Source organism: Hyperolius riggenbachi, chromosome 2 (assembly GCF_040937935.1).
Source record: "Hyperolius riggenbachi isolate aHypRig1 chromosome 2, aHypRig1.pri, whole genome shotgun sequence".
NCBI classification, from domain to species: domain Eukaryota; kingdom Metazoa; phylum Chordata; class Amphibia; order Anura; family Hyperoliidae; genus Hyperolius; species Hyperolius riggenbachi.
In genome coordinates this window covers 446,652,046-446,664,218 of record NC_090647.1, presented here as the reverse complement: position 1 = coordinate 446,664,218, position 12,173 = coordinate 446,652,046, and the positions used below count along the sequence as shown (strand labels likewise).

Below are 12,173 nucleotides of genomic sequence, written 5' to 3'. Positions count from 1 at the left end.
GCGCACCTGCGCAGTAGCAAAAAGCATGGATCAGCTACACAGAGACAGCACACGCAGGGGCACAGGGGTTTTATTATAGAGGATTGTCTCTCATGTGCAAGTGACAGTTGGTATGGGAAAGTTATCCCCGCTCTTTGTTATGGACATTGAGGTTATTTGAAGAAGTAATTGGTTTTCTGTCCTGGGCCTTACCTGCCGGGCAATGTGTGTTTGTTTGTTTCTAAGTTGAATAAATAATTATAAATAAATAAATAACAACATTTAAAGCCCAATAAAAGGCAGCGGCCGATTTTATGCAACAAATTGGAGATGCCTATCCTCTCATTTACTTCGTTATATTGATGTAAGTACAGTGTATTACTGTGATGGTATTGGGTGATGGGGTGTGTGCCCTCATACGGTCCCATGTATAATACTGATAGATGGTAAACATTGTTATGATGATACAATCCCCAATAATATCTGTTTTATCATGTTATTACTGTAATGTCTGTAAATCCCAGCCATGTCAACTGCTGGTACTTCAGTATGTGACAATTGCAGTGGAACAGGAAGAAATGTACACATAACATAGAATAAATTTTGGCAGCCCAGTGACTTTGTGCATGTGTTGTTTCAGGTGATGAATGCAAAGATACACTCACTGTTCCGCGTGCTCTACCTTCTAAAACATGGAGTAAAAGTAGCAGCAAAAAGGTGAATACATGAAATAACAGGGAGACTTACAGAGGTTCAGGGTACATGATTTGCAAGCAGTATCTGGGTCTATATATTTTACGCGAAACTGCGTTGTTTACTATTTGCATTTCCTATTTTTACCATTTTCAAACTTTCTAAGTTCACTGTGGGTTATTATTTTTACCTGCACAGGTTATATAATATAATATAATATTGATTGATTTAAAAAATTATGTACAGGTTAAAATCTTGTTTTGGGATACAGGGTCCTTTTACACCAGTTGCTGTCAGCTGTAACTGAAAGGGCAACTGATGTGCAGTCCAGTGTGCATGTTTACCTATGTCCTCTTTCACACTATACGCTAAAAAACTGAAGCTTTTTCACAATGCACAGCTGTGGAGAAAAAAAAAAGGCAGCGCGTACTAGCACATACTAATGAAGCGATTAAGTTGCAGAGGTGGCACACCTTACCCATAAGTGTGGGTGCTGCAACTACTGGGGAGCAGTATTTGATTGATGACTCCTTTAAGTTGAAAAATCTTTTGTATAGCTGCACTTGCTTGCAGCTGTGCATCTGTCCATACAGGTTTACCACTTCTCAGCTCTGTTTCATAATAGCAGGCTTGATGTCTTACAATCACTAACTACCTACTTCCTGTAAACTACAAAGTCCCGTCTCCCAGTTTAAACACATGGTTTCTACTATAAGACAGGAAATGTAGTCTGGCAGATATTCTTCCTACTTTGGGTGTCACATGGCTACATTTAATTGACCAACCGTACAGCTAAATCCAGAGAGGACAGGAAGGAAGCAGGCTGTATTGCAGTTCCAGGCACATCTGGCCTATTAAAAATTAATTCTGTCCGGCATTCTGCTTCTGTATGCAGGTCATATTTACTTACTGATTGCAGTAAAGCTAAGTACCCATGAGAAGACTGAATGGATGGACAAAAGTTCCACGATATTTACATACAAGATCTTTACTGATGGGATGTGGACAACATCAATAGACCCCAAGTAGATTGCCAACGATAGGTTTGTTTAAAGATCTGTACACACGGGGGACGCTGAACAAATTGATTTAATCTGATCCGGCATGATGGGTTTTTTTTTAAAATGCACAAGCATCATCTGTAACCTTTTTAAAAAAATTAGTTAGACGATGTCAATTGGAACAATCGTTCATCTGTCATTTTGAAAGATTACATTTTGCTGTTGGGCATGGACCTTTAGAGTTTGCCTGGTTCAATTTTGCATTTAGTTAGGCTTTATTGATAATTTAGGATTGTACTGCAGATCATGTAGTTAATGAGCCCTGTAATAAAAACTAAGTAATAAAACATTATTAACACAGATATGAGCCTCATATTGTTTCCAGTACAGGAAGATTTAAGAAACTTCAGTTGTTATCTATGCAAAAGAGCTTCTGTGAGCTCTGCAACTTTATAACGTTGTGGACAGCACTGTCTTTTGAAGCATTTATCTCAACTCTTCTTTGTTTATGTTTTTTTTTGCAGAGAAAAGTTCAAAGGGTCAGTAGCCTGCTCTGTGAAACCATTTAAAATGTTGAGTGTATTGGGGAAACTGCAATTATTAGAGAATGATGTAGTTATAAAACAAGCTATATACCTGAAAATAAAATTATGGCACTAATGTTCTATTAATTATCCATACTACACAACCAATCCATTATATCAGGGGTCAGGAACCTTTTTGGCTGAGAGAGCCATAAACGCCACATATTTAAAAATGTATTTCCCTGAAAGCCATACAGTAGGTTTCAAACTGAGTTCACAGTTCACATGAGCACGAGATCCCGCACTTTGACCCAATAGGCTGGAAGCCTATTGGGCCAATCAAAATGTGGGGATCTCGTCCTACAAAGTCACTGGACCTGATAGGGTCCAGAATGGGACAATTGGAGCAGCTGTTAGTTTTGGGGTAGCACGAGTAAGTGAGTAGTGCATGCTACAGCAGTAAAAATTTAGCTTGCGCTGCCACACTAAGCTTGAGCAGTGTAGCTTAGTGAATCAATTCCTACTGATTTGTCTGTGAGCCAGAGCCAGATGTATCCGAGCCATAGGTTCCCTACCCCTGCATTATATCATCAGTTGTTTTTCGTTTCAGTGTCATTTTAACCACTTGAGGACCGTGGGCTTTACCCCCCTTAAGGCAGAGTATATACTGCCAGGGCAGTATAGGGGTTCCTATACTGCCCTGGCATTTTAGGGGCCCTAAACCGTGAGGAGTAGTCTTGAAACTAAAATGACCTGTGAAATCCTAAAGGTACTCATTGGACTTTGGGCCTCTTAGCGCAGTTAGGGTGCAAAAAAGTGCCACACATGTGGTATTGCCGTACTCAGGAGAAGTAGTATAATGTGTTTTGGGGTGTATTTTTACACATACCCATGCTGGGTGGGAGAAATCTCTCTGTAAATGGACAATTGTGTGTAAAAAAAAATCAAACAATTGTCATTTACAGAGATATTTCTCCCACCCAGCATGGGTATGTGTAAAAATACACCCCAAAACACATTATACTACTTCTACTACTACTACTACTACTTCTGAGTACGGCGGTATCACGTGTGGCACTTTTTTACACCCTAAGTGCGCTAAGGGGCCCAAAGTCCAATGAGTACCTTTAGGATTTCACAGGTCATTTTGCGACATTTGGATTCAAGACTACTCCTCACGGTTTAGGGCCCCTAAAATGCCAGGGCAGTATAGGAACCCCACAAATGACCCCATTCTAGAAAGAAGACACCCAAAGGTATACCGTTAGGAGTATGGTGAGTTCATAGAAGATTTTATTTTTTGTCACAAATTAGCGGAAAATGACACTTTGTGAAAAAAAAACCAATTAAAATCAATTTCCGCTAACTTGCGACAAAAAATAAAATCTTCTATGAACTCGCCGTACTCCTAACGGAATACCTTGGGGTGTCTTCTTTCTAAAATGGGGTCATTAGTGGGGTTCCTATACTGGGTCTGAGGGGGATCTGAGGGTTTGGCCGAGTGATCAGGAGCCCACACGGGGCAAATTAGGGCCTGATCTGATGGGTAGGTGTGCTAGGGGGTGACAGGAGGTGATTGATGGGTGTCTCAAGGTGTGATTAGAGTGGGGAATAGATGCAAGCAATGCACTGGCGAGGTGATCAGGGCTGGGGTCTGAGGGCGTTCTGAGGGTGTGGGCGGGTGATTGAGTGCCCTAGGGGCAGATAGGGGTCTAATCTGATGGGTAGCAGTGACAGGGTAATTGATGGGTAATTAGTGGGTGTTTAGGGTAGAGAAGAGATGTAAACAATGCACTTGGGAGGTGATCTGACGTCGGATCTGCGGGCGATCTATTGGTGTGGGTGATCAGATTGCCCGCAAGGTGCAGGTTAGGGGCCGATTGATGGGTGGCAGTGACAGGGGGTGATTGATGGGTGGCAGTGACAGGGGGTGATTGATGGGTGATTGACAGGTGATCAGTGGGTTATTACAGGGAAGAAAAGATGTAAATATTGCACTGGCGAATTGATAAGGAAGGGGTCTGAGGGCAATCTGAGCGTGTAGGCGGGTGATTGGGTGCCCGTAAGGGGCAGATTAGGGTCTGATCTGATGGGTAACAGTGACAGGTGGTGATAGGGGGTGATTGATGGGTAATTAGTGGGTGTTTAGGGTAGAGAACAGATGTAAACACTGCACTTGGGAGGTGATCGGACGTCGGATCTGCGGGCGATCTATTGGTGTGGGTGGGTGATCAGATTGCCCGCAAGGGGCAGGTTAGGAGCTGATTGATGGGTGGCAGTGACAGGGGGTGATTGATGGGTGGCAGTGACATGGGGTGATTGATGGGTGATTGACAAGTGATTGACAGGTGATCAGTGGGTTATTACAGGGAAGAAAAGATGTAAATATTGCACTGGCAAATTGATAAGGGGGGGGGGTCTGAGGGCAATCTGAGCGTGTAGGCGGGTGATTGGGTGCCCGCAAGGGGCAGATTAGGGTCTGATCTGATGGGTAACAGTGACAGGTGGTGATAGGGGGTAATTGATGGGTGATTGATGGGTAATTAGTGGGTGTTTAGGGTAGAGAAGAGATGTAAACAATGCACTTGGGAGGTGATCTGACGTCGGATCTGCGGGCGATCTATTGGTGTGGGTGGGTGAGCAGATTGCCCGCAAGGGGCAGGTTAGGGGCTGATTGATGGGTGGCAGTGACAGGGGGTGATTTATGGGTGATTGACAGGTGATTGACAGGTGATCAGGGGGATAGATGCATACAGTACACAGGGGAGGGTGGGGTCTGGGGGGGGGGGGTCTGGGGAGAATCTGAGGGGTGGGGGGGGATCAGGAGGGAGCAGGGGGCAGTTTAGGGCATACAAAAAAATAGTGTTGACAGATAGTGACAGGGAGTGATTGATGGGTGATTAGGGGGGTGATTGGGTGCAAACAGTGGTCTGGGGGGTGGGCAGGGGGGGGTCTGAGGGGTGCTGTGGACGATCAGGGGGGAAATCAGTGTGCTTAGGTGCAGACTAGGGTGGCTGCAGCCTGCCCTGGTGGTCCCTCGGACACTGGGACCACCAGGGCAGGAGGCAGCCTGTATAATACACTTTGTATACATTACAAAGTGTATTATACACTTTGTATGCGGCGATCCGGGTGCTAGTAACCTGCCGTCGCTTCCGAACAGCTGGCGGGTTACAGCGCGAGGGGGCGGAGCCAGTCGCCGGCGGCTGATCGCGTCACGAATGACGCGATCAAGCCACCCATGCCCGTAAATGGACCGCCGCCTTTTGTCAATACGGCGGTCCTTGCTGGGTCCACTTCCTGGCCGCCAATTGTATATACGGCGGTCGGGAAGTGGTTAAAGTGGTATTGTCAGCAAAAAAATGTTTTTCCTCTAAAAGTAAAATGAACAGTAAAAATGTATATGAATCACTTTGATGTCTTTTGAATGTGTATTTGCATCTCACTCAGGGCCCAGTCACACTTAAAGCGGAATATAACCCTGCATTTCAACTTTGCTCTAAAACATTCTTTACAGCATATCATATGCAACCAGCATTTTTTTTACTAGACCAGCATTGGAAGGGTTACACACAGAGCTTTAAAGTTCCTGGAGAGAACTGCTCCCAGCAGCCGAAGTTTAGATAGATACATTTAAGCAAAACAAAATGTAACAACTGTGGAATGTGACTCACTCTCTCTGACTGTGCAGGAGCTGGAGGACAGCCAAATAGTGTGTAACATTCCTCACTTGTCACATTTTGTTTTACTTAAATGTATCTATCTAAACTTCGGATGCGTCTGCAGTTCTCTCCAGGAACTTTAAAGCTCTATGTGTAACCCTTCCAATGCTAGTCTAATAAAAAAAAAATGCTGGTTGCATATAATATGCTGTAAATAATGTTTTAGCGCAAAGTTGAAATGCAGGGTTATATTCCGCTTTAAAGCGGAACTGTAGATAGAAAATAAACACATTGTTTCACCTACCTAGGGCTTCCCCAAGCCTCCAGCAGCCGTCCTGTCCCACGCCGCTTCTCGATGAGCCTCCGTTCTCTCGCCGCCAGCTACTTTCGGTTTCACCTCCGGGCCACTGCGCCTGCGTGGCTCTGGCCACGTGTATCCTTTCTTTGCGTTCCCCGCTATTGCAGAAGGGAACGCGAAGAAAGGATACGCTTGGCAGGGCTGCGCTGGCATGGACTTACAAGTCGAAGTACGGGACGAAGCGGCAGCGGGAGAACGAAGGCTCGTGCAGGACCGGTGCAGGACAGGACAGATGCTGGGGGCTTGGGGAAGCCCCAGGTAAGTGAAACAATGTGTTTATTTTCTATCTACAGTTCCGCTTTAAAAGTGCAAAACCATTTGGTGATTTTACCACAATTAGCATGGTAAAATCACTGTATACTCCCACGAATCAGAGTGAACGCGATCTGAGCTTTTATAATCATAACCGTGATCGCTCCTGAATCGCAGCAAAAGGCTGCCGGGAACTTGTTTTGCGATGTCCATTAGTCGCAGAAGGCCCGTGATCGGCGGCAATCGCGGCAGTGAGATCACTGCCATAGGTTAATATTGCGCTAGTGCTCTTATCGCTTTGGCGATTAGTTGAAATCACCTGTGAGAACGGGCCCTTAAGCTGACTGATATAATTGCCAGCTGCAGGACGAATTATCAGACCTACTCCTGGAGAAGTGATTAGTGTGGAAACAAAGTATATACAATTCTCAATCCCATCTGCCCCCTCCTCCCACCCGTCCTGGTAGATACAGCAGAAGCTTTTCTGCCTTGTTTATACAGTATATACACTACTTAGCACAATCTAATAGTTCTGCCTGGCAATAGCAGGCTTATCAATTAGCAGCTAAAATTGGTGTAAAGTATGAGTTTTAATCCTTGAAATCAAGTCAGATAGTTTAAGCTGCTAATTTTATGCTGTTTTAATGCTTTAGACTATAGTTGAAATGTTATGACAATACCACTTTAAAATGACTCAATGGGCCTGATGCACTAAACTCCAGTTAAGTTGCCGTACGCAGGCAGTGCACAACAATTTTACTGTTAATAGTAAGGCGCAAATGGGTTAATGGCCGGTGCTCCCCCTGCACTAGTAATGGTAATATTGCTGTGCACTCCCTGCGCATGACAACTTTACCAGAGTTTAGTGCATCATGCCCAATGTATACACTGCTGAGTCATTCAACAAATCATTGTAGTAGACTTTTAAATAATTTCATAATCACATTTCCCTCTAAATGATTTACAATTTAGTAGCAAAAAGAGGGAAACAAATCATTCTTCTAGTTTAAAATGATTTGCCGTCTTCCCAAGTCACCAACATAGATGCTGCTTGTGATTCTACAGGTTGAGAACCGACGTATAACCCACATCTCAGCTGAACAGAAGAGACGCTGCAACATTAAACTTGGGTTTGACACTCTGCACCATCTGGTGACATCTCTGCATGGACAGCACAACAAGGTATCACTTCATCCCTATCACACTATGTTATGGGAGAAGTCACTAGGCTATCATTGCATTTCCTAGCATTTACTACCTTCCTTCCTATTACAGTAAAAGAAATACAAATATTGATGACATAGACAAGGGCGTAGCTAAGGTTTGTCTATATTTACATATAGAAAGGTTCTTATAATGACAAAGGAAAGAAAAGGGAGTAACAGAATCCTTGTCATCATTTTGAAAAGTATGTTCACAATGTTGGTGTGTTAGATGTGTAAGATGAGCCAAATCTTGACAGCTTAGTAAGGCATCAGTACATCTGTAAGCTCACAAACTGGTTTCCTTTCAGAGTACCGTTAGAGCACATGTACGCAGCGTCAAAAAAAATTTGTTCCGCCAGTGCTTTCTGCACTTTACATTGTATTTGGCCCGCGGCGCTTTAGACAATGGCCCGCAAGAGGATCGTCATAGCCCGCGGCAACGCTCGCAGCTCCGCCCCTCCTGTCTGTTGTCTTTGGATGGCCAGCCCTCCTCCTCATGCAAGTGACAGAGTGTTGCTACGTTCTATCACGCTCCAGCTTCTTGCTCCGCCTCCCAATGCCATGGGTTCACTGCGGAGCTGTCAGGCAGCGTCTTTTTCGCTTCCTCCACCTCCTCTTTCATCCTTGCTGGCCGCTGTACTCTCCATGGGAGCGAGCGGCGGCAATCTGCACACCAGCGTGACCCCCGCACACAGGAGAGTGGTGAGTCCCTGCCTGCTAGCGCGCGTATACAGGCCTGGCTACCTAAACTGGGGCACCTGCTATGCCTGGCTACCTAAACTGGGGCACCTGATATGCCTGGCTACCTAAACTGGGGCACCTGATATGCATGGCTACCTAAACTGGGGCACCTACTATGCCTGGCTACTTATACTGGGGCAACTGTTATGCCTGGCTACCTAAACTAGGGCACCTGCTATTCCTGGCTACCTATACTAGGGCACCTGCTACGCCTAGCTACCTATTCTGGGGTGCCTGTGCCTGCTACCTATACTGGAGGCACATACCTGGCTAACCTACATACTGGGGGCACCTATGCCTAGCTATCTATACTGAAGGCACCTATTCTTGGCTACCTATATTGGGGGCAACTATACCTGGCTTCCTATATAGGGGTTACCTATACCTGGCTACCTACCTACAATGAGGATGTATTTTGTTTGTTGGCTATAACGCCGTGGCTATCACGTGCAGTGAAAATTGTGGGGTGTTATGCGATCATTCCAAATGTGGGGGGGGGGGGGGGTAAGTATACTTGTCGGCCCTCGACCTGGTCTAAGTTTTACATTTCGGCCCTCCGTCGTCTATTTATATTTGACCCCCCTGCAATAGAGGAATTAGATTAAAACATAACTTTTAGTCAGAAACAATTAAAAAAGTAATAGACTGTTTAGGAGACTGAAACTTGTCTACACTAATACATGTTTGAGACAAAAGACTGAGCACCTAAATGCATATAAAGGATCCTTCTACTAGAACCTGTTTGGGTGGGTGTTATTACTCAGTCTACACTAATTACACAGAGAAAGTGACCCTGCATGTTTCGCCCCAAAGTGGGGCTTCTTCAGAGCTGTATTAAAGGAACACTAACGATCTACATATTTTTTTCAATTAAGATAGGAATTGTTTGGGAAGTGCTGCTAAGTACTGTTGTATACATTTCCCTAGCAACCTCTTTGTTTACTGTTATCAAAATACTTTCAAACTTTACTGACACCATAACTGATGGCAGAATGAGCCATGAGGAGAGGGGAAATTCCCCTCACACTTGATCAGTTAACCCTGTGTGTAACTCTGTGTGTGAGAGAGAGAGAAAGCTCACAGCTTTTGTCACAGCTTTTCATACTGTTTTTGCTTTCTGAGAAAAATACTCTGCAGTCTGATATGCAACACTGGCTGTGCATTGAAGCAGACACCCCTTCTGCAATTGATTTGTCCCAATACAGCTACCGGTAAATCCTACTCTCAATAAATTAAAGCTCTTGCCTTTGATAATTAACATGAAAAGTAGGAAAATGTTTACACAGCTACTTAGACATTATTTGTACATTGTCATTTTAGAAAACTTGGGCATTGATAGTATTCCTTTAAGTAAAGTGCAAAGTGAGGAGTGCGTATGAATAATCACATTCAATAATCACAAATGATACATACCACTAAGAAAAATAGTAACCTCCTGTTACTTGCGCTATTTAGCCCTGTGCGCCTTATGCGCCCTATTGGCAGCATACCGTGCATTATTAATTTTAGTCAGAGGGCGCTCGCTATGCACAGTAACAGGAGGTTACTCGCGCTATTTTCTTACTGAATCAACCCCATTGACATTCTCATGGCTGAGACCTATGTGGTGTGGTCAAGCCAAAGAGCCAAAATAGCTCACTGCTTTATATCCAGTTGGCGCACCCTTGTAGGTGACTCCCACTGTGCCTGATCCATTTCATCAGAAACAACCCCCTCATCATTATTCCACCAATCCCAATACCATGATTGTATTATGGTGGGAAATCGAAGGAGGTGGGACAATTCGTAAAAACAAATTGTATTATCCAAGGTAAAGACTCCAGCTTATAATTAGTAAAAACCATATTGGAAAATCGTAATTATGGATTGTTTCCTGTTTTGAGGGACATACCCTTTATAAATGAAAAAAAAAGGTGCAGTTGAGGTTTGTGTATATCTGCATATAGAAAGGTCCTAATAATAACAAAGGAAATAACAAAATACTTGTCATTTTAAAAGTATCTCCAAAATATTGGTGTCTAAGAGTTATAACATGAGCCTGATCTTTACAGCTTAGTAAAGCAACCACCTTGCAGAAGACAGCAGAGTACATCTGTAAGCTGCAGCAGGAGAGAGCACAGCTACAGGAAGAAGCTCAGCGACTGCGTTGCCAAGTACAAGAGCTAAGCGACAACATCAGGTAAGCCTTAAAACCGAATTACAGGCGGAAATTATGATACAATAAAACTTGCAACCATTGCTTTGTTTCCTATAACACTATCCTACTTGCTTTTCTTCCAAAGTAATGTCATCTGTGTAAAATTCACAAGTTTTCGGCTTGTAGTACAGCAGTGTTGGGATTTGCCATTGCATGCATATTTTAAACCATCAAGTTAATTCAAAAAGCTGTTCAGTAAGGACAATAATCTCTCCTCTGCCTACAGTCATTGAATCCTGCAAAGAAAAGCCCTCTGCTTTGTTAACTCTGTCATATCAGCAGCTGATAGTGATCATAGTACAACCTAGAGAGCTGCTGAGTAGAACAATGTAATTTATAAGCCTTCCAAGCACAGTGAGGCACAGTCTATTAACTCTTTCAGTAACTTTTTACCAAATAATTGTCCCTAGAATTTCTTATACACATGAAGCTTTTCTGCATCACCAACCCAACAACAAGACCGGCCACACCAACAGGGGATTGCATGACTTGTATTTTCTTCTCATTTACATACTGCGCGCGCATGCATACGACAGACTGCATGATATGTCCGCATTCAAAACAATTTTTGAACAAATTTTGAACAAATGTACAATTGTATCACACATAGCATTCTGATGGTTGTTACTTGTCTCTGTCATTTTCCAGTGTATTGCTCCTGTCTTTTATTGCCTGAGGAAGCGGGTCCTTGCCCGTGAAACGCGTTGCGACTTTTCATTGGGAGTAATTGAATAAATTGTATATTTTCTGAATTTCGACAGTACTTATGTCTGTTTAAGGTTGGCTGGTCCACCACCGCAACCAAAACAATTTTAAACTTTTTATTGACTTTTATCCTACCGGCGCCTCTGTACACCTCTGCGCATCTAGAAGTCCACCCTTGGTGGAAGGGTGTTCTACCCTACAACTTCCTCCTGTCCACAGAGAGCGACGTCTTATTCCTGAGTGGGGACAGGCTTGTTCTCCCCACCTGCCTGAACAGTGGTTGCTTTGGAGGCAACCCTGGTTTGTGAGTATAATACTTACACGTCATAATACACCCCCTCCTTCCTTAAAACATACTAAACCATATTGGGCTCTCGGTCTTCTACCCTTAGTTTGCATTCAAAACAAGTACAAGACGTTCAAACGACTTGTACCCACGTGGCCACCTGCACAATATCAGCCCAGCAGTTGTGTGAGTTGAACCGCATGTTGGATCGGGCACACCACCTGTTCTCAGTCACTCGTGTAGGCATTTGTCTCACGTTAACAACCATACAACAGACCAAGTTTAGTTGATAGTTGGGTAGAAAACTTGCATGCATGTATGAGCCTTTATTGTGCGGCTAATCTGTTGGACAAGAGGGTAAATTTCGACTAGTTCTACTTTAAAATATCACAGAGATTCAAAAGTTGATGGTTTACCAGTTGTAACCTTGCAGAAATTCCTTTTAAGTAGACTGGAAACTGAACAAACTTTATACATATTACCAACTTTAGATCTAAGCCATTAAAACATCCTAAGCTATGCCACAATTTGGCATACAGGCACTGGAGCTATTCAAGGTGGCAGGGGACA

General features: G+C 43.8%; 1 protein-coding gene across 1 annotated transcript in view; it reads left to right on the top strand.

Moving 5' to 3' along the window:
* LOC137546949 (carbohydrate-responsive element-binding protein-like) overlaps positions 1-12,173 on the top strand; it is a 168,476-nt gene that overhangs the window by 131,725 nt on the left and 24,578 nt on the right. The window contains exons 12-14 of the mRNA XM_068270026.1: positions 620-696; positions 7,535-7,651; positions 10,467-10,594. Of these exons, the coding sequence (XP_068126127.1) occupies positions 620-696; positions 7,535-7,651; positions 10,467-10,594 (322 nt within the window). The remainder of the gene's footprint in view (positions 1-619; positions 697-7,534; positions 7,652-10,466; positions 10,595-12,173) is intronic.